This window comes from Nipponia nippon, unplaced genomic scaffold, assembly GCF_047370975.1.
Source record: "Nipponia nippon isolate SJK-2023a ecotype South Korea unplaced genomic scaffold, ASM4737097v1 scaffold_25, whole genome shotgun sequence".
Classification (NCBI taxonomy): domain Eukaryota; kingdom Metazoa; phylum Chordata; class Aves; order Pelecaniformes; family Threskiornithidae; genus Nipponia; species Nipponia nippon.
In genome coordinates this window covers 740,942-763,484 of record NW_028262342.1, presented here as the reverse complement: position 1 = coordinate 763,484, position 22,543 = coordinate 740,942, and the positions used below count along the sequence as shown (strand labels likewise).

At 46.4% G+C, this 22,543-nt stretch overlaps 1 protein-coding gene across 6 annotated transcripts in view; it reads right to left on the bottom strand.

The window, feature by feature from the left end:
- The window catches only part of LZTR1 (leucine zipper like post translational regulator 1), a 43,147-nt gene that overhangs the window by 9,952 nt on the left and 10,652 nt on the right, over positions 1–22,543 (bottom strand). For 5 of the 6 annotated variants that reach the window (XR_015705712.1, XM_087762113.1, XM_087762117.1 and 2 more), the window contains exons 10-14: positions 16,475–16,627; positions 10,790–10,900; positions 9,869–9,961; positions 8,829–8,924; positions 7,562–7,745 (exon numbers count right to left, since the gene is read on the bottom strand). Coding sequence is in view for 5 of the 6 variants with exons in the window: in XM_087762113.1 (XP_087618239.1) it covers positions 7,562–7,745; positions 8,829–8,924; positions 9,869–9,961; positions 10,790–10,900; positions 16,475–16,627 (637 nt within the window). In the remaining variant the exon portion in view is untranslated. The remainder of the gene's footprint in view (positions 1–7,561; positions 7,746–8,828; positions 8,925–9,868; positions 9,962–10,789; positions 10,901–16,474; positions 16,628–22,543) is intronic. The other variant, XM_087762116.1, reaches the window with a different exon arrangement.

The window sequence follows — 22,543 nt, the reverse complement described above, 5'->3', positions numbered from 1 at the left end:
GGAGTATTTTTATGGAGAAAAAAATTCCATTGCTGGTTAGACGAAATCTGAATTGATACTAAAAAAGGAGTTTCAAAATTGAGGCATGAAAGAGCCACCCCAAAAGATTTTTTGGACAAAGATTTTGTGACAATCTGGATCACAATTTTTTAAAACCTTCAAAAGAAAGTGAAGTCTCTCAAACCACTGACAAGCTCCGAAGCTAGCAGCCCGATTTTCCAAAGTGCTCGGCTGCTAACAGCTCAGCTGAAGTCTTTGGGTTTTATGCAGTATTAGCAATCAGCTCCCTGATTTCGACAGAGCCTTATGAAGGCACTCGGTGCTTGTGCGTGCACAGGTCTGAGGCTGGGGCAGTGGGGACCCTCGTAGGCCACTGCAATGGGGCTACTGGGACACCAACTCAAGGAATAATCCTCCCCAGCCCTTGCTCTCCTCGCAGGAGATCTCTGCCATCTGCTGTAACTACTTTTTGATAGAGGAAAGCCTTCTTGCATGTCACGTGCTTTCCTTGTGTCTAATCGGGAAAATCCCATTTGATAAGCATGCCCGATGCTACCAGCTCAGCCTCTGGACGGAGCCCCAGGGTGCTGCCCTCTGAACCGAGAGGCACAACTAGGAACACAAATGGTCAGGACAGGGCCATTGGCGGATCCCAGCAGACAGGTAAGCACCAGGGAGAACATTTGACAGGCTGGGGAGAAGGACAGCAGGCTGCCTGGAAGCCTGTAACGAAGGGGAGTGTGATAACGAAGTCAGTGTGATAACCCCTTCTTTGGTCTGATCCTGTCCCGCAATGAGCATGCCGAGGATCAGTGAGCATGCCGAGGATCAGGGATCTGGCGATGTCGGCAGACACCAACGAGAAGGTTCCCTCATCTCCATTAATCAGGCTTGCTCTCAGACATGCCACCTCGCAGGGAAAGCCTTGGGACAACTGCATACAAATCATTATTTTCCTAAGCATTACCTTTTATAGAAAGATCCTGGACTGAAACTGAAGCAAAACTTCCAGCATTAGGATAGACGTACCTCACTTTAAATGACTGCGCCACGTGGCTGCAGTTCCCCAAGAGACCTCATCGCTCAAACAAGGCCATGAGTTAGATTTGCTGCATGGGAGCTGAGATCTCCGGCTCTTCCCTCTCAGCCTCCAACTGTTTTTAACTCGGGGATCTTCAATGAATGCATCGAATGGATTTTTCCTTTCTTGAGGCATTCCTTCGGATTGGCACTTTGAAGAGATGATAAATACTGGCTTGCTCTGCTTTTCTGTGTGGGCTCAGTTTGCAACGGATCAAAACAATACCAGAAAAAGGAAATAAGCCAACCCAGGTGTCGAGGACTGTTACGGAACCAGACCTGTCTCGACACTGCCGTTCTACCGCCATCTTCTGGTTTCGACGTCCAGCCCCCGACCGAACCGCCACAGGACGCGCATGCAGAGGGCAGGGCGCGAAGGGCGGGGCCATGGCCTGCACGCGCGCCTGCGCAGACACCAGGGCGCGAAAAGCAGAAGCGCAACCTGCGTGCACGCAGGCCCATTCTGCGCATGTGCGCGGCCCTGCAAAAGGACCGCGTGCGCCTTTTGAGGTGCTCTCTCTCCGCTCGCCTCCTTGGAAGCCGCTCCTGGGGACGCAGAGACGGGACCGACGGGACCTTTGATCGACGGGACAACGCCGGACTCGGAGTGGCGGTAGCTCGTTCCCCTACGTGGCTCGCTTCTCACCCGCCTGAGCACGCTCTTTCTTTCCCTCTTTTTTCTCTCCTTTTCTCTCTTTCTTCTCCCCCCCCCCCCTCCCCCCCCGTCTTCCTACCCGGTTCTCACCCCTTCGTTCACCAAAATCAAGTCAAAAGGTTGTACGGCATTTGACTTCGTTTGCGTCTTAATCTCGTCCTTGGGATCGTATCGAAACCTCCCCCGCCTGTGGATCGGGACATTTACTTGGCGGCACGGAGGGGATCCCCTGAGGCGAGAGTGCCGTGCTGCCTTGTTGCGGCGTGCTGCCTGGCTGCGGGTGAACGAGGCGTACGGGTGAGCACGAAGCGAGTGCGGAGTTCCGATCCGCGGCTCTGCTCTCCGGCGAGGGAAGCAGCCGGAGACGAAGGAAGCGTGAGGAGGGGGTGAATGCTGGTTCTTCTTTGTGCGTAACTTACATGTTAGTGTACGGTTTGGCCTCCTGGGAGCGTACAGGGGGAACGTGGATACTGAAGCGCGACCCTCTCAGGACGATATCCCCTCTGTAAGCGATGGCCGCCCGAAGGGCAGTCGATGTTTGTGACCATGTGCTTTCGCTGGATGAAGGGACAAAGAAGTTGCATGGCTTCTTGGAGGCGCACCGGTCTCGCCCCTCGCCCCAGGGACAAGACTGGGCAAGGGAGCACTGGTTTCAGTTACAGAGTGTGGTGGATAGAATAAGTCTATTGCAGAAGGAGGCTAAGGTTAAGAGGGGGAAAAGGAAACGCTGTAATTTGTGCGGTGTTGGGAGCGAGTTTGGCCGCCGCGGTGGAGGAGAAAAAGCAGAGGTCCCGTCGGACAGACACGTTGGTGAGCTCCCTGCAGGGACAATTGGAGGAGGAGAGGCGCCAAAATGCGATACTAAAAAAAGAGTTGAAAAATCAGCTTCTAATGGAAGCGGATACGCTGCCGGGGGCAGAAACAACGCCGGCGGAGAAGGGGATGCGGCAGCTTTGCCCCCAGGGCGACCTGCATAAAGCCAAGGAGGCCGTGGAGAGCCTCCCCCCATGTACCCGCTGGTCAAAACGGAGTACGTGTACGAGGACGAGGGTGACAATCGTCCCCAAGTTATCACTAAAGAGGTCCCGTTTACAGCAACTGAATTGGCAAAGCTGAGAAAGGACTTTGCGAGGAATACAAAGGAATCGGAGACTGAATACGTGTGGAGAGGGTCTTTGTCGGGGGGGGATGGGATCTTGCGGTCAGAAAAGGAGGCGGAAGGGTGTTGGGGTCCGGGTGTGTTTTTAACTACGGGTGAGCTCCGAGCGCCACGGTCGTCGACCCGGAGAGCCGCGTACTGGGCGGGGGGGCTGAGCCCCCTGGACAGGGGAGACCCCTTGGCTATAACGGGCACGGTAGATCAATGAGTAGGGAGTGCGCGCAGGGCGGCGTGCCGTCAGATGATGTGTGACCGGGAGCTCAAGCCCCACCTGGGCTCGCCGATGTCAATGCCTGTAGACCCGGAGAGAATGACCCCCCTGATGCGGGGACTGCCCGACCCCCTGAAACCCCCTGGGATCCGATTGCAAGGGCGGATTTGTAACACCCCCGGGGAGAAAGGGCTGCAGCCGCTCGGGAGGGGATAACGCCCCCTGCCTACCGGCGGCTAGGGAAGAAAGTATGGGCACGGGGGGAGGTGGCTCAGGAGTTAACTGATTTTTGGGAGGAAATACGGCCCTGCGGGTGGACCACCCCACAGAACCGGGACCAGGGCTGTGCGGGCGGCAGAAGGAGTTAGTGGGGGGCAGTCACCCCTTGGGAGCGGCCGGGACCCGACCGGGAAAGGAAAGCCCCTGAGCCGACGGGGACTGTGGCAGTTGGGGCTCCAGAAAGGCGCTCCCCGAGATTTAATGGACGGGCTCCCCACCAAGAAACTGGAGCAGCTCGTGCGGAGATGGTCAGAGCAAGGGGCCACTTCGAGGCCAACTCCTAGCACCCCACCCCGATAAACTCTGGGGAGAAACCAGCCGGGGGGAGAAAAGACGGCGGCGAAGTAAAACCTCCGTCCCCGGAGGGGGAGGGCGGAGGGTGGATGTCCGTAGGACAGCTCACCTGCAATGCAAAGGCAGACTTGCCGCTCACGGTAGCGGTAGGACCGAAGAAAACACCGGTAACCTTTTTAATCGACACGGGGGCGCAAATTACCGCACCGAGTCGAACAGAAGCGGAACGATGCGGGATCTCGGTACCCTCTAGAAACCTGGTTGTTTTAAACGCTCTGGGAAAAACACAATCGGTCCCTATGACCCCAGTGTCGCTATGGTTACCAGGGGAGGACGGCCCTGTTAATACTATGGTGGCCACAGGACCCTTTCAAACGACTCTCTTGGGCCCAGACGTGCTAAAGGGCGGACGCGTGGTCTCCCGGCGCCCCCCGGCTCAGGCGTTGGCCGAAGCCCCCGGCGCGGGGGTGCGGCTGTTGCCAACGGCGCCCGCCCTCCCCCCCTCCAAACTGACAAAGGCGAACCCCCACCCGCTACCGACGGGAGCCGGGGGCGGAATCGCGCCAGTGCTGGAGGACTTCAGGGGCAGGGGGTTATAGTTCCCACCCGCTCCCCCTTTAACTCCCCGGCATGGCCGGTCCGGAAACCAGACGGCAAGTGGAGGTTGACAGGGGATGACCGGAGGCTGAATGCCAACACGGGCCCATTAACAGCTGCTGTACCGAACACTGCCGAGCTCATAGCCGCCGTTCAAGAGCAATCACACCCTATTATGGCGACTATTGATGTTAAAGACATGTTCTTTACGGTCCCCCTGCAGCCGCAGGACCCGGACCACTTTGCCCTTACCTGGGGGCGGCAACAGTACACCTTTACACGGCTCCCTCAGGGATACAAGCACTCCCCCACCTTAGCCCGCCACGCGCTACCACAGGAGCTGGAAGCAATTCCCATAAGGGCGGGGGTGAAGATTTACCAATGCATAGCAAAATTCACGCTAAATGGACTGTTCCTTCCTTCTGACCCGAGAAGCGAGTTTGCTTCTGCTTTTGTTTTTCAGGAGGGAGCAGCCGATCCGGACACGCACCATCCGAAGATCAGGATGCACACGTTATTCGTGGTTATACTAGTTTGGGAATGTACCTATAAAAGCAGCGGAGGACCAGTTCCTTCACCCTCCCCCGACCTGTTTGATCCCTTTCAGGACAACGAAACGGTATTATTAGCCAAAGCTGTAAGCCGAGCTTTTAATTTAAGTCATTGCTGGGTTTGCGGGGGACCTCTGGGGCTGTCCAGTTGGCCTTGGGCGTCCACACCCCTCACCCCGGCCCAAATTGTGAGGAATTATAGTGAGACCACGAATAACACTTGGGGTGATAGTGGAATGTGGCCAATTCAATTTCCTGCTGTGGGGCAATATTGTTTAAATCTTACTCAAAAGGCAGGGGTCTATGTGGGAGAAAGCAAGTGCCAACGGACACTTACAAACAAGTTGGCAAATGCAAATAGGGGTCTCCCCATATGGGTGTGGCTTGATAATGCTGGACTCAGCGAGGGTTCAAAGGGTACTGGGTAAATAAAAACAAAACGTTAATTCTCCAACAATCTAGGGACCACGTCTACAAGGAAACCTGCAAATGGAAAAACAACTCCAGGGCCTGGTATTGCGCCGGCCGGATGAATAATAACCCAACCGTCTTTTTTAGCCCCATGGACAATGATAAAACAATGTATTTCCAGTTCCCTGAGGACGTAGCGGGACCATTTGCCAACGGGGCCACAGCTAAAAGGGGCCATTATTGGATTTGTGGACATACCGCCTATAAACAACTGCCAGCGCATTGGTCAGGGGTCTGTTATGTAGGAATTATCCGGCCTTTATTCTTCCTTCTTCCATAAACGGGTGGCTCTCAGCTGGGGATAAGATTGTACGATAATCTGGAAGATGGAAGGATTGCCCACCGCAAGCGAGCTGTTGAGGTGAACATAGGCGGAACACAAAAATGGGGGGGAAAATGAGTGGCCTCCTGAAAGAATAATCCAACATTACGGGCCTGCCACCTGGAACCCTAATGAACCGATACCAGGGGCAAGGGAACCAATCTATAATTTGAACCGTATAATCCGATTACAAGCGGTTTTAGAAATTGTTACCAATAAAACCGCCAATGCTATAGAACTTGTAACTCAACAGTCTCAACAAATGCGCACGGCAATCCTTCAACACCGTATGGTTTTAGACTATTTACTGGCTGAAGAAGGAGGGGTATGTGGGAAATTTAAATATCTGTAACTTGTTTAGAAATGGACGATGTAGGCGAAGTAGTCCTCCAATTAACCAAAGATGTTAGAAAAATAGCCCACATCCCTGTCCAAACCTGGAACGGTTGGAATGGTAATTTATGGTTCCGGCTGCCGGGGGTGCCCTGGGTGAAACAGTTGCTGGTATATTTGCTATGTGCATTTGCCACCTTAATGTTTTTACCCTGTATAATACCCTGTTTTGTTCAGCTAATACGACATGTGGTATCTAATATGCAGTTCGTACCTACCACCTCACCCGATGGCATAAAACAAATCCGTGCCGTTCACCGGGTAGAACCCACCACAATAACCATTGTTTAGACCTCAAAAAAAAAAAAAATTGCATATTCCTACCCATGTCACACTCACTGGTTGTTCTGTACTTGTTATAATGAACTACCTCGCCCAATGGATTTCTCAGAGTTGTTCTATAAAGTTGAACATCGTTAAACTTAGAAAGGTTAAGGAAAAAGAGTGTTTACATTGTCCAATGTTCCCCTTTGTTTGCAATTGAACACGCTCTTACCATGTCCCATGTCACCTTTCTCCTCCATACCTCCCCTTTTTCTCTGCTTCTGTCTCCACCTCTGCTCTGTTCTCTCTCTCTCTCTCTCCCTTCCCACCTCCTACCACTGTGAAGACTGCAATGTCGAGCCACGGGGTGGATGTCGAGGACTGTTACGGAACCAGACCTGTCTCGACACTGCCGTTCTACCGCCATCTTTTGGTTTCGACATCCAGCCCCCGACCGAACCGCCACAGGACGCGCATGCAGAGGGCAGGGCGCGAAGGGCGGGGCCATGGCCTGCACGCGCGCCTGCGCAGACACCAGGGCGCGAAAAGCAGAAGCGCAACCTGCGTGCACGCAGACCCATTCTGCGCATGTGCGCGGCCCTGTAAAAGGACCGCGTGCGCCTTTTGAGGTGCTCTTTCTCCGCTCGCCCTGCCCCGCGCGCCTCCTTGGAAGCCGCTCATGCGGACGCAGAGACGGGACCTTTGCTCGACGGGACAACGCCGGACTCGGAGTGGCGGTAGCTCGTTCCCCTACGTGGCTCGCTTCTCACCCGCCTGAGCACGCTCTTTCTTTCTCTCTTTTTTCTCTCCTTTTCTCTCTTCCTTCTCCCCCCCCCCCGTCTTTCTACCCGGTTCTCACCCCTTCGTTCACCAAAATCAAGTCAAAAGGTTGTACGGCATTTGACTTCGTTTGCGTCTTAATCTCGTCCTTGGGATCATATCGAAACCTCCCCTGACTTTGGATCGGGACACCAGGATACATGGTCCTTCCAGGCAGGCTGCTGTAATGTTCAAAATACCATGAAATTTTTGCTTGTTTGGTTGGGTTTTTTTATACCTTTTGGAAAGATCAAGAACCCGCTTTTCCTTGAAGTTTGAAAAGAATTAGGAAAAAACAAAGCACTGTTAGTATGCTTTGATAGAAATGTACTTTTTTTCTTAATCTCAGATAAGTAATTAAGCACTTAGATCAGGATTGATCATCTGCAAATGCTCGGTCCTGCTCTGTATCAAAATAAATGCTTGCTCCCCAGTTGCTAGTATTTCTTTCATCCTACTGTCCTACCTTTGCGAGGGTATTTTATTTTATCCGTATACAGAAACTGCATGAGCACCTCGAAGGGTTGCGCCTCAGCCTCTCGGATGGGCACTTCCAGCAACGGCTGCAGGCGGCACAACTTGACATTCCCACCAATCCCATCCTTCTGACACGGTACATGTCCCTCGTCTTCAAGATCTTGCTTTGATTTCTGAGACAGAGAAAACACTCAAACATGGCAACAAGGCTGTGTCAGCTCACACACATTACTATCAAACCAGAGGAAAGATCCTCTCTTTTACTGCACAATCTTCAAGACCCAAGATCTCACGATCTTCAAGATTATCTTCAAGATAATAAGGAATTCATAACTCTTAGACTTACTGTTCCATATCCTGTGACAAACATGGATCAGAATAAATGTGAGCTCCTCAAAAGCAGGACCTCAGTAAAAGGGAGGAATGAATTCCAGTGAGCTCACATTTCTGCCCTCCGCAGGAGCAGCGCCTCTCCTTGGAGAAGGAAGATGTAGGAGCAGGTCCCACAGATCCCTGCCTTGCAAAGTCAGAGCTCAAAGTGCTGCACAGAAGTATTTTAAGACACTCCGTTACTTCCAAGGTTCACTTTGACAGCCTTTCCCTACAGCCTTTCCCAGTGAAGATGGAGGGCTGCGGGGTGGCAAAGCAATTAACTAAGGGGCAATGAGGCATTCATATGTCTTACTGCAGGTTGTGTGCTACCCATTCCTCAAGAACCATAAAATGTTTGCTGCTGAAAAGCTGTAAGTAGTTAAAATTAATAGACAATGAACCATAGGCACCAGACCTTCAACTCTGGAACAACATCAGGACATAGTAAGGCAAAGGGAACAACCTCAAAACCTTAACGCTGCCTTCCCTCTAATCTGTCTTATCTTGCAGGCCATCCCCGATGACACACAGCTTTTACCCTCCCCAGAGGGAGGGGTACACGCACCTCCCCAGGGATATTCCACAAGATTAGAACTTAGACAGTTACCAGAGCTCCCAAGAACCGTACCACCAAATCCCGATAACTGGATTAACTTTGGCTCCTCCATGTTACGCTCCTCGCCTGGCCTGATATACATCCAGTAGCCTCTGTTATTACTAATTACCCTCTTTATTTTACTTGCCCAAGAGCACTTTAGCATCAGGTATTGCTCTGCTTCTACATCTGTCTCAGCAGATATCATCTTTTTCCTAACAACCTTATTTCCAAAATTGGGTAGAATAAGCATTACCTTGCCACAACAGTACTTTTCTAAAATACTCACCTGTTTCAACCTCTCCCTTGCCTGTATGATTTTCTTTTTGAGCCACTTGCAGCGAGCTGTAACAATTGCAGTGTGCCCCCGGACTCGTTCTTCCTTCTGTCAAAAGCAAAGGAGTAACACATGTTAAACTTTTATTCCAAAATCACATGGTGGCGGCAGATGGCAGAAGCCATAGAAACCTGGCCTGAACTCCAGGTTACCATACATTCAGTTTAAGTTTGAATCAAAGGCCGCCTTGCATCTGCTCTGCACATCCACATGAAATTCAACACCTATTTTCCCTAAAGGCTAATGGCAAACACCATTTGGAAAGAGTCTCTGTTACCTTCACTGAGTGGAAGCTGTTGTGCAGGTTCAGTGTTGCAGATATTGCCTCTTATTGTTGCATCTGATTTTCGGTTTAATTTTTTCTTTTCAAAACAATAGTATGTTTGTTCTTCATAACCTACCTCATCTGTTGTTGAGGATCTGTTATCTGATTGCTGCAAAGTCTTTTCTATTTTTTTTTTTTTTTGCAAAAGGAATGCAGGTAAGTTCAAATTTCTGATTTTTTTTTCAGAAAACATTCTTTTTAAAATTTTATAGTTGTTTTCATTACTAGAGAATCATTCCCCTGTGCTGCTTTTTCTCATTCTATTTTATTTCAGTACTTAAAAATGGCTCTTGAAACGGTACATGGATCTGCAAACCACTGACCGGCTTTTCCCAGGAGACAGCTGGGACCTCGGCGTACAGAGGTCGTTAGTACCGTTTTCATACTGCAACTATATATAAGGTGCTCCGATAAATTCAGGTTACATCTCAGCGATCCACAGATCTTCTCCGTTTAAAAGTTTCTTCTCCTTTGCAGCTTTATAAATTTATCTGGATTAGTGGAACCTACTAAACCAGACAGACATCATTCCCACCAGTGACACTGCTCTTAAAACTTCATTCCCAGGGTTTCTGGCACAATCATCGTACAATTTGCTTTTTCCCAGCAAACATGCTACGCACGCAGTAACGCCCCCGTTGGCACCTTTTCAATAAATTCGACTCACCTCTCCCAAAACAAACTCCAAGTCACTGAACTGCCTGTTTTCCCACAGCCTTCCATAATCTTCATGTAGAGTGCATTTAGGGTAACAAGAAAACTAAAAAAAAAAACAAAAAACAAACAAAAAAACCACAGAAGACAGAATTCGTTTCAAATCGCTATAGCCAAAAGCCCTGCAGTTACATATACTATCACTGGATTTGCTTATTAACTTGACCTCAACGTAGTATATAAAGTAGAAAAAACCACAGCCAAACCCAACACATGCAAGGGCTTCCTCTATGGTGAGGGTAATGAAGATAACGCAGCTTAACATGCAAGAAACGGCTCTCATCACTACTTGCAGATTTCAGGATTTGGTGGCTCAGAGTCTCACCTGCTCTCAGGACTTGCTGAGGGTCCCACGCAACAAAAATAAATGTGAGTGTAGGGGGATTTGAGCTGGTGTGAGTATCTTGAAATTCAAAATTCCCATAGTTATGGGGGGGTGGGGTGGGAGTGGGAGTGCTGCATGCAGATAAAACTTCAGTACAAAATGCTCTGACCCAGGAACCCTAAACCTGACAGAACGTGAAGAGGAACAGCCAATGTTCAGTTAGACATCCTGGCAAATCCTGTCTGATACGCTCTCCAATAATTTGTCAAAATAAGTTGTCATGATCTCTGTTAGGACTTTAGAAGGCACGGGGGAGCTTGGCCTTACCAAAATGTCTGCCCAGATAACATATCTCAAAAGATTTTAAAGATATACATTAATCTTTGGCAGCTGAATCTGAAACACAAAGGCTTCCTGCAGGAAGAATGCGAAAGGAAAGCCACCAAGCTCACAGCGAGCCAAACCAGAAGCTCTGCCACGTCCGGAGACGGCCAGAAGGATTCACGCAGAATTGGCGTGGGTGCCTGAGTACGCTTATCAGTGAATTACCTGGAACCTGTACATTTCTCCACTTCTAATGTTATTGTCCACTGTGCCACCAAAGATGTACATAGCATCTGAGATCACAGCTGCAGCGTGGAAGAGTCTCCCGCTGGGTAACTAGGGAAAGAAAAGGACAAAATAGGTGAGGGAATAAATAAAACCATCTTTTTTTTTTTTTTCTCCCAAGAAAACGGGCCTGCAACAGATCAACAGTGAGAAGGGAAAAATCAATGTAGTCTGAAGCAACACAAACTCATCGTAAGACTGATATTTATCACATTTTAGGAGTGTTTCCTAGTGTATCTAGAACGTACTTGCCAGTCACATTTAAAAACACCTATTCATTGCACCTTCTAATCAGAACGGTACGTACACAGGGCTCTACACATCATGAGAGTTACAAAGTCTATCGTGTATCAAACTCGGACTCGAAGCTCAGTTTTACATAGAAAACCACAACACGCTTCTAGAAATAAACAGATTCTGCAAATGCGATCACTATACAAACTCAGAGCTTATTCTGAATATTGTCAGGAACCTGAAAGGGAAATGATCATCTATCCCAGTAGGACACCGAACCCCAGGCTTGTAAACGCGTGCCTTCCCCACAGCTCGCTGGGGCTGCACCATCTGGCTAAGGAGCCCCCCCGGCCATGCCAGATTCTGCGCAGAAGCCCAACGTTGGAGACATTTGCAGAGCTGGCACCGCGGAGTCAAGTCTCTTTTCTCCGTCACGCCAGGTCCACAGAAAATAAAGCCACCCCACGCTGCACGAAGCCCCAGCTATTTATAGGACTGAGGGATCGCGCTGTCCCATGCAACACACGCTTCACCTTGGAATTTGAAAATCAGATGATTTTCGAAGCAGGAAGGAGCCACCGCAAGTCAAAGCCGCAGTGACCCTCCTGCACGGGACAGACCACATCATTTTTACCCATTTCTTCTGAGGTTACACAAAAGGTATCTGATCACATTAGCACATCTTGCTGACATCTCTCACATAAAGTCTTCAAGTGGTGATAGTAACTTCAATTTTTTCTAGTTTGATCAGGCTTGTTTTGTCTTCCAGGCAGCAAATCTCATTAAATCTTTGCCTACAAAATAAAAAGCCCTCTGGTACAAGAAATCTTCTCTTCTCGTACACATTCATAGACACCACTCAAGTAAACTCAGACACGAAACAAGATTATGTTTATCTGGAGAGACATATTTTCCAGGAAACCATGCTGACTGGCGTTTTTCATTACCACCGAATTATCCCTTTTACCACAGCATCACACAACGGTCTTATTTAGCTTGTTACTCACCAGACTTTCCATGACTTTTTCTTTTCTTCAAACTACAGCAGTAGTTTGCAGTAACTAGGACCCGGCTGATTTTTTATTTTCTCAGATGTCCAAACCACAGATTTGGTCACCTTAAAATGCATGTTCATCTGCGCCAGTTTAACAAGCAATCCAGATTCCTCTGGATAAACAAGATACCTTCTGTCTCCGGCAGACTTTATGGGCACTTTATCAAAGAAACTTTAAACTTGGTGCTAATAAATACTGTGATGGGAAGATTATGGAAGAATATTGATCTATTAGTACATTCCTGCTGGGCCCCTGATTGACACCCTTCCAAAAGAGGATGAGATTACTGTCAAATATAATCTATTTTATATGGCCCCTATTCATTGTTAGTAGTAATCTCATTAATTAAATAAGATGTACTGACTGAAAAAACCAAACATATTATAGTAGTTTAAAAATACATCAGTGACCTTTATCAACTGGACCGCCAACCTCATCCCAAAATACGAAGTTGGCTTGCCAAGACCTGTTTCCACACTACTAGATGAGCTGATATTAGCTGTGTTATAATATCTTTCTCACAACTGACTCTCCAACCAAAAACAACAAAAAAAGAACTATTCTGCCAGAGATCAAATGCAGGCCACCTGGCTTATACTTATTCAGGTCATTTTCCCTGCCTTTTTTTTTTTTTAAATAAATAATACTTTAGCTTTGCTTTTAATGGAAATAATTCTCAATATTCTCTAGCAGTTGCTTTTAAAAAGCAGCCATTGTATTTAAAAACCATGGTTTTTTTCAACCAAAAAAACTTACAGCATTTTCACAATTGGTGCCAGAAAGGAAACGTGAATCATCTGAATATTTAACCAAGTAACACCCTACTTGCTAGTCACACTGTATTTATCTCAAACGATCCGTAAGGAATGTTGTAACGATGATTTTTAATTCGTAATCGTTGGTACCAGAGTGGTCAAGGAACCAGAGCTTTGCCACTTACTAGTAACTTACGCAATCACACAACCCTACTTTTTAAATACATGTAAAGAAATGTAAAATATGGCAGGATAGCCCAGAAAAAGGAAGGCCATATACAGTTCATCAAAACATTGTGCAGCTGAGGGTTTCAGGGTATTTGTTTTGCTGAACCAGAACAGCAGAATTCAAGCCAGCACAAACCCTCAGACGGTGACAGCAACCCTGCCAGGCGGTGAGATGCCGATGCCACCTGCGAGGAGACCACCACCCTGCCCTCCCAGGACCAAGGCTTTGGCCAGAGAAAAAATCTGGCCCACTGCGAACCAAGGGAGCTCACTCCTCAGGAAGAAAATATTCAGGGCAAAAAAATTAAAAGGTTAATAGAGCTCAGGAGCATAAACAGGCAGAGAGAGATGCTGGGCTCCATGTTCCTCATCCACCAACGCCAGATGCCAAACCCTGCCAAATCTTGAATTTTTTGTTGGGAGACCTCCCAAGATGCCAAATCCAGCTGCTGAATATGCTCAACCCAGGTACAGTTTATATGGAACAGATATGAAATAATCTCCCGTGTACTAGTGCACGCAGTCAAATCTGATTTGAATCGCTGTCGTTGAGCAAACCTGTCTAAAACCCGAAAGGCCAGTGTCGAGCACTACAGGACTGCAGCCACTGGATCACGTTCCCCAGTAAGAGACTGAAAGAGAGCACAGAAACCCTGATTTTCAACACACAAGCACTCTGCTACAAATAGTTGTGCAGGTAGAAAAAGGTGCACCATGTTTCCTCCTGTTCCAGCTGTTCCTAGTACTTGGGCTGAATCTTCCTTGCTGCAATTTAAGCATTAATCACATTAACTCTCGTCCTGCCCACCAGAAACTACGCATCTCCAGCTCCTTCAGCTTTTCAATGGGGTGATACTTGCTGATTGCTCTTACACCTTTCCTATGAACTCTCCCGAGGATCCGCATATTGGTACCCCATCCATCTGCACAAGGGAAGGATTATTGCCCGTTGCAGTTTATTAGAACTGCCTTAGACAACAGGTCTACCACTTGCGACTCCCTGCTCACAACACTGCAAGCCACGGTTACAGTAGGAACTCCTGCATTCAGAGGAACAAAGTCAGCACGGGGCAAACGTGAAACTAAGCCTTTGTTTTGCAATATAACACATTTATCCTAATTTCTGTCTTTTAGAAGCACAGTCTAACCAACTATGCCACATCCTGCTTGTGACACAGGAATGCGTTGGTCAGCCTCATTTTACAGTTGGCAAAGAGGCTCAAAGAAATTGTATTATTTTCTGAGATCATAAAGACAGACTAGAGTAGACTAACAGCACGTGCACGGTCTGCAGGATATCTTTCAGCTGCTTTAAATTCTAAGGTTATTTTGGTACTTTCTGCGTTCTAAGTCTGGCTGCTAGCGCTCTGAAGCTGATATGGAGAAGTGCAGATTTCTGCTTAAATGCTGCCAGGTAATGAACACACACCTTATCCTATGAATCTGTCAGTGGTTTCTTTGGACAGTTTTCTTCTGATGTCCTCCTGCCCTCTTTTTTCCCGGTGTTTCACCCCCTCAAGTTCCAGAGTCCTGCCAGTAGTAAGACCACCGTCCCTTTGCAGTCCCACAAAACTCCATTAGACTTGGCCATGTTGTAAATTGCTCTAAGTCAGCTCTCTCTTCCTGCTGCTTATTGTTTCACTTGAAGCTAAAATCTTTCCAGTGTCATCCGTGTTGGTCTGTCCCTTGATCCTTACCCATTAGCTCCCAACCGGCTCACCACCCATCCCAAGGCAAAGCTCCAGGCACTCCTTCACGTGGAGCACAACCCCTTCTCTTCACCTTCCCAGCCTGGCTTTCTGGTCATGTGGGCTACCTCACCATGTCCAACGGGGTCACAGCTCCGCAGCTGTACATGACCTTTTAATTCCTCCTGTCTCCAAGCCACTTGTGTTTGTGTAGAGGTAGCTGAGATGGGCTGTTTTCACAAGGGGAGAACAACAGTTCTCCCGATCCTGTTGCCCACCAGACGCTTCCTCCCATGCCTTCACTTCTCTTCAGATGATGGCAACCCTTCCCTGATGTACCTTAGCGTAAATATCCCAGATAACAAGGTGAGAATTGCACTCAGGATGACAGCGATAAACAGCCATTACACCACAGAGCCAGGCCTGCATCAGGTATGCTCAACGATAAAGGCATACCAGTATACCTACCAGTAAAGTCCTCCTGGTATAATAACAACTGCTACCTAAAACCAGCACTGGGCAAACATAACTCGAGTCCGGCAGGTGAGATAACCTGTGCAAAACTATACTTCTGATTTGCAGTAACTGTAATTTCAGTAAGGGTTTCTGCTGGCACAACTCCAGATGGTTGCGTGTGAACCCAAAGGGCTATCAACCTTCTCACTCCCAGTGCGTACAAGAATGATAAAATCACAGACTAAGATGCACGGCCAGTCTGAATGTATTTGTCAGCTCTAGAGCCCATACTTACCTCCCAGTCAAGGTGATCTCCTTACTCTATTAGCAGTGCCTGACAAAAAGAATTTGAGAGTCAACCCTGACACCTCTGATGATCTGGGCTGGCACTCCTCTCCGAGATGCACTGCCCTGTTCCATCTGTTGAAGTGTTTTCCCTATTTAAGGTTAATGAGATTTGCAATCTGAGGCTCTTTTCAAGCTGGAATCTTTGCTTTCAAAAGCAGATCTCGTCAGTCACCTTTGCTTCCCTTGCAGTACACCCTTCCACACTGCCGGCATGATTCGAGCCACCATTTTCAAGTATTTCAGAAGCCTTTTTTTTTTTCTTCTTCATTTCTTGTGCTCAACATTCACTCCTTATCCTGTCTAGACAGCACAAATTGAGTTTGTCCTGTGATGCTCATCAGGGTTCTGATTTGACTTACAAAGCTGTGCGTTAGTGTTGATTCTCCCTGTGCTAGGGCGCCTAGCAATCATTCAAATAGTTGAGATTACAGCCCCGAGCATCATCTCTGGGGCTGACTCCACATACTTGAAAATAAACTTAGTTAAACCCATGCAAAGCCCTACATAAAATCATTGATTTAAATTTTAACCTCACCAGGAATACATTCAGCTTCACTTGAAGTCCTTAATAAATTAAGTTGAATCAGTGTAAAAGTAAAATTAAATCCAATGAATAGTTTCCACTCAGGGCTCAATACTAGTTTTCTATATGCAATTTAGAACTCGCATGTGCAGAGTCAAGGCTTAAATAGTTCTTAGATTATGGTTTAAATTGAAATGGCTTAAGATAACTTTCAAAGAGAGAAAAAAGGAGAGGAGGAGAAAAAGTATATACAAGGCTGGAATTTATTTCTCTCTCCTGGAATAAATTTAATTTGCATTTTTGAAGTCGTCTTCACTTCCAAGTGTTTCTTTATTTACCTCCGAGTCTGCTGTGGGTGGTTGTTTAACTGTTGTTATGCCGAAATCTAAACCAAATACATCCCGAGATTTTTTTAAACCACGTTCTTCCGAGGGCAAGGAGGGCACTTCTTCTGGGGCAGATACTCTCTCAGCCACTTCTGGGTGGGACACCTGGTTATAAGATTTAAAAACAATAGCATGTAAAAGTATAGATGGGAGGCAGGAGAGACTGGACACGAAGCAGGAGTCCCCCTGTGGCTGACGCTCCAAAAGATCGAGCCCGTGTATCCAACACATTCAGAAGCAGTCCAGAGAAAGCACCACGGTCTTGTTTGGGGCCCAGCACCGTGGCTGAACAATTTAACAAATTAGTTGTGTAGTTTTCTTGGTTTTTGCAATGACAGAGGTACACCCCAATGAAAATCTTAAGCATTAATTGCCTTTTGTCCGCCCTCTTCCTCCCATGGTTCTTCACGAGAAGCTGAAGCGTTTGTTTACCGCAAGTAAGGAGAATGCAGATCATGAACAAAGATGGCAGAGAGGCAATATCCGTCAGCTATTCCCACAGTCTGAGACAGACTTCCCACATTTTGGCTTGATGAAAGAACAGGGCAGATGGATCACCACAAAGAGACAACCTGTACTTTACGTCAAAGCTGACAAACACATCTGAAAGACGAGGAAGTAAAATGTTTTCTGTGGCCGACAGGTTACGCCTCGGCGCGATGACAGGCAGTGCGCACAGAGCTAACGCGGCCGCTGCCGCTCCACCAGAGAGCCGTGCGCTCCTCAAGGGCCCAGCGTTACTGGCCCTGCTCGTGGTCCAGATGCAACCCTTCTGCGCCTCTGTCAAGAGAGCTGGGTCGGTTACAAAAACATAACTTTCTTGTAGTGAGATTCATTCTCCTGGCTGAGAAGAATACAGTAACCTTATATATATTATATATTAGAATATATTATTGCAGGCTGTGACTACTTGTGCTGTTTTCAGTGTTTATCTTTTATCTCTTCGTCATTTCTCAAAGCATTTCTAACGTGTTTGCAGTGCTTTTTCAGACTGAAATTTCAATATTAGGAAATAGCTAAAATCAAATCCACTGCACTTGTTTCAAGGCTCTTCTTTCTCATTCTCTCAGCTTCTCAGAATCCTTCTTCTATTTACAGAATAAATTTAGAATTGTGTCAATTTTAACCCTCCTCACCCTCACATATGAACGAGCAGGTATGATCGTTGCACTGAACTCCAAAGCCACTGAAGATACGCTCAGATCTCATCCACAGTCTAGGAACACTGATGAGCCTCTCTATCCTCCAATACCGTTAAAAACTCTGAAGACAAAATGAAATAAAAAGACCTAAAGCCATCAACAAACAAACCTGGTGAACCAACATAAACTAAAAGGTTAAAGAAAATATCTGTTTTTCCTCTAACTGGAAGAAAACCATAAGCTCGAAGAGGTCCAAATGAGATGTCACTACTTGTAGCTGTTTATACTCAAGAGATGCTACCACATTATCATACCAGGCAACAGCATAAAACTCCCAAACAGATGGGCAGACAGAGATTTGGATATTCGTTAGGTTCAAGGAGGTTTAAGGATTTAAAATGTTTTCACATGCTGGGTGCAGAAAATCTATATGCTTTTCAGACAAAATTGGAACAGAGCCATTTTAGAGTGAACTTCAAGACACAGAGCTCTGTAAACGAACAAAGAAGGAGAAGGCAAATGCTGAAGGGCTTTATTATGCCTTTCCTTAGATGTGACTCCTTTCCGATTACGGCAATGGACTCATCTAGCCTAGCTTGTGGTTGCAGGTACCTGCGAGTAAACACAGTGCTGTTTATAATGCATGAAGTACCTCTTACTTTTAAAAATCTGGCATGATATGAACCTGGAACACAGCCTGGGCAAAGGCTTCTTTCACCTCTAAGGAGCAGCATCCAGCTAACCATAGGCCAGTCAACCGCACCTCCATCCCGAGAAGGTTATGGAGCAAATCCTCCTGGAAGCTACTTCCACCACAGGAAGGAGATGACTGGGAACAGTCAGCAAGGGTTTACCAAGGGTTAATTTTTCCTGACTAACCTGATCATCTCCTACAAAACGCTGAACAGCTTCACACATTAGAGGAGGGCACTGCATTCTGAGCAAGTCCGTGGCTGATGCCAAATTGTCTGGAGCCATTGAAATGCTGGAGGCTGCTATTCAAAAGGATTTATCTAGGCTGGAAAAATGAGCTGATGGGCACCTCATGAAGTCCAGCCTCAGCAAATGCAAAGTCCTGCCCCCAGGACAGAGTAATTCCTTGCAGTGATACAGGCTGGGGACTGGCTGTCTAGAAAGCAGCTCTTAAGATAAAAACCTGGGAGTCCTGGTGGACAACAAAGCCGAACAGGAGTCAGCGTTGTTATCCCGCAGTAAGGCCAACAGCATCCTCAGCTGTATCAGCAAGTGTGTAGCCAGCAGGAGGAGGGAAGGGATTTTTCCTCCTCTGTTCAGCACTTGTAAGACCACATGTGACGTACTCTGCCAATTTTGGGCTCGCCAGTGCAAGAAAGGCATTGACCTACCGGAACAATTCCAGTGGAGGGCTACCAAGATGAGCAGGGCCTGGAGCACATGATGCATGAGAGAAGAAACGGTCTTACTGTCTGCAACTACCTACAGGAGGAGTGGAGAGAAGACAGAGCCACTCTTCTGAGAGGTGCCCAGTGGAAAGACAGGAGGCAACAGACACGTGTTAGAGCACGGGAAATTTTTATTCGGTATGAAGGGAAGATAGCCTTTACCACGATAGTGGACAAACACTGGAAGAGAAGCCAGGAGAGGCTGTTGGATCTCTGTCCTTCGAGATACACAGAAACGGACTGGACAAGACGCTGAGCAACCTGCCCTAACCAGACCTGCTTTGAGCACGAGGATAGACTCGAGACCTCTGGAGGTCCTTTCCAACCTACCTGCTTTTGTGACTCCAGGACTTCCTCCTATTCTTTAACATACTCCAGGTCTGGAAGCCCAGCTTGGCTTCTGCTATGATGGAAATTTAATTTATGTCTAAGATGGAAATTTAGCCATTCCTTTCCCTCCCCCTTATTTTCCTGATTGTACCACGCAAGAAGAGAAGGAATTAAAAATCTGTCACAGATACCTGGAAGGGACCTCATTAGAGGCTATCTCCATTCCTCTGCCCCAAGCAGCATCAGCAGTATCTATTGCATTCCTCAGAGAGGTTCATCTAGCCTGTTCTTAAAGACTTCCAGCGGTAGAGACTTCTCAAGACTTCTCATGAAATCTTCAACACTGCGCTACTGTTAACAAGTCGAAAACATTGTCTGCAATTACTGAGATCATCGTAACTGCATTGCCAATATAAATTCACCTATTATAGTTTACCAGAGGTGTAAAGCAGAGGATCACCTCAGTAAGTACCACTTCCTCATACAGAGTAGTTAATACAGAAGAGGGGTTGTCATGGACTGCGGTGGAGGATAGAAAGTTGAAGACTGTGATGAAAAAACCCACAGCACAGGATAAATCACTAGATACAAAAGCAAAGTCATAAATATGAGTAAGCTTGTTGTGATATCGGCTCTTCCAGAGATTTTGCAGTTCTGGTTGCGGCAAGTAATAGGGGACGGGACAGTGGACATCACTGGATGTTCTGCTCTACACTGAAGATGAGATTTTGTCCATTTGACATTCACTGGAGAATACAGCATGGAGACAGGGAGGTTAATTCTTTAACAGTGACATTCAAGCACGTGCTGTTATCACTGCAAAAGTCAGAATATAAGACAATCTGTAACTTATTTACAGATGACTGTAGTAATAGTAAACTCTCTTTCCTTTAAAATAATTTTAATATATCAGTTGCAAATTTAAAAAGTAGTGTTAATGTATAACTTATCAGAGAGGATTAGGCACAGTTTAAAGAGCAAGTATTGCCAAATCCAATGAACGTGTCTCAAAGGATCATATACTGAAATCTAACAACAGATGACAAAAATCAAGTGACCAGCCATTTGCTTCTTTTTGGCACCGTGGTGTGTATTCAAAAATCAAATTACCATAATAGTACTTTTGGGATCTTAATCTGACTTCCTGCATAAAACAACCTACAAGACTTCGTTGTAGTAGTACTGAAATGAAACCTTTCTTTTAGGAAAACTTTCTTTTTAGAAAATACCAAATTCTGGTTTAGTAGCAGTGAATAATCTAACAAAAAGCTCTGATAAAATGTTCCAATGAATCATTACCCTCATTCTTTACAATTTGTAAACTTATATTTCCTTTTCTTTTTTAGCCTGAACGTTTCTAGTTTCAATGTTAAGCCACTGCATCTTGCTTTATCTTTTACCAATAGACTAAAAAGCCTCTGTTCCCCAAGTAGGCCAGTGAAGAATTCATTTCCTAAACCTTCCCTAAAAGAGACTACGCTTCACAGCCGGTCACTGTGTTTCCCAATCTTTAATCATTTTCAGATTTCTCCTCTGAATAACCTCCTTCATTTGTGAACACAAGATGGTGAGATGTTATACTGGAAGATCTATCTGATAAACACAGGGGTAATGTGTTTATGTTACTAAATGATACGACCCTCTGTCAGCTTCGGGAGCCAAGAATATCATCAGCACTTCCAACCCTTTTACATTACAGGGAGCTTGCCTCAGCTAGACACAATGACTAAAGGTTTTAGGTCATTGTTTCCAGGGATAATGTAAGGGAAACTATTAACATAGACCACACACCCTGTTCCTAGATGGATTACTTTACATACACACTGAAATACGGATTGTTTGTGCCCACCTTAAGAAGAAATCTAAACCACTCAGTGCAGCGGTATTTTAATCATTAATTGGCAAAACTCTGGACAATAAATATTAGGGGAAAGCTGTGATTTTCTGTTTTCTTTCAAGGTCATCGGCAAAAGTTTATAGCAATGCAACAAGAAGCAGTCTCTAAAGGACCTAAGCAGAGTAAGTACTTCTCACTCAAAACCGTATTTCATGGCTTTCAGTTATCCAACTTTATACCCATTTAATGTGGGTCACGTTAATACTGTGTTGTTCTAATTTCTTACCGGTAAGTGAGCTACAGAAATATATTCCTTCTGCCTATCGTCCACATATGCCTGCATTTTGCTTTCCCTGGGAGAATTCTGTAAAAGCGTAAAAACGACATCCCTCAGAAAGGATATGAATGTAGACTTGACAAACAGAAATCGACCTGTGCAACAATCTTAACTACAGTTACTCTGATAACCAGGTTTTTATAAATACTAACATTTTCAAGGTGTCTCTCTCCAGCTTACTGAGCACAAGCTTGAACAGGTCACTGGTATGAAGATCCTACATTTAAAAAAAAATATTTTCTAGAAAGGATGGAAGTCTGAACACTACATATTATTTATAAACATAAAAAGTATCAGTCTTCTCTTTGGACTGTGAAATGCTGAATTTTATCTCTCCTAGCAGAACATGATACCCTGACAACTACACTCCCCACATCTGAAGGCAGATCTTGTTAGGGGCCCCCTTGCAGGAATTCAGGGTTTTGTTCACATAATAACATGTTTCTTTTGCCTGAAGATACCTCAACGGGTGTAACTGATCTCTGCACAGGGAGACTGTGGCAGACTCCTCCATGGTAGGATGAGTAAGTCCTTTTAATCCTTCTTAGCTGCCCACAAACCACGTCACGGTAATCCATCTGAAGAACTCCAGAACCGTGCCTCCAAGTAAGCCAGAGAAGGTTACCAACACATTAACCTCCCTTTTTGCTTATTAAAAGAAAAATTAAGAGCTTTGAAAGTCAGAAATTTTTATTGCTCTTGGCTTCGAAAGGCCTAATTGTGAGACTAAATGTTTCACAGGTCATGTTTTAAAGATTTCTCCTGTAACTTCAGGAAGACAGACTGCTCGCTAGTACCTGCAGTCACTGGGGAGACGACGGTAATTCACCTGGTACCGGGGGAGCGATCCACAGACATTTTAACTATCTCACGCACTGACCTGCTTTAAACATTGCAAGGAAGGGGAATTTTCCTCCTCCCCTACACCACCCCGTCCTCTACGAGGCAGTGGCT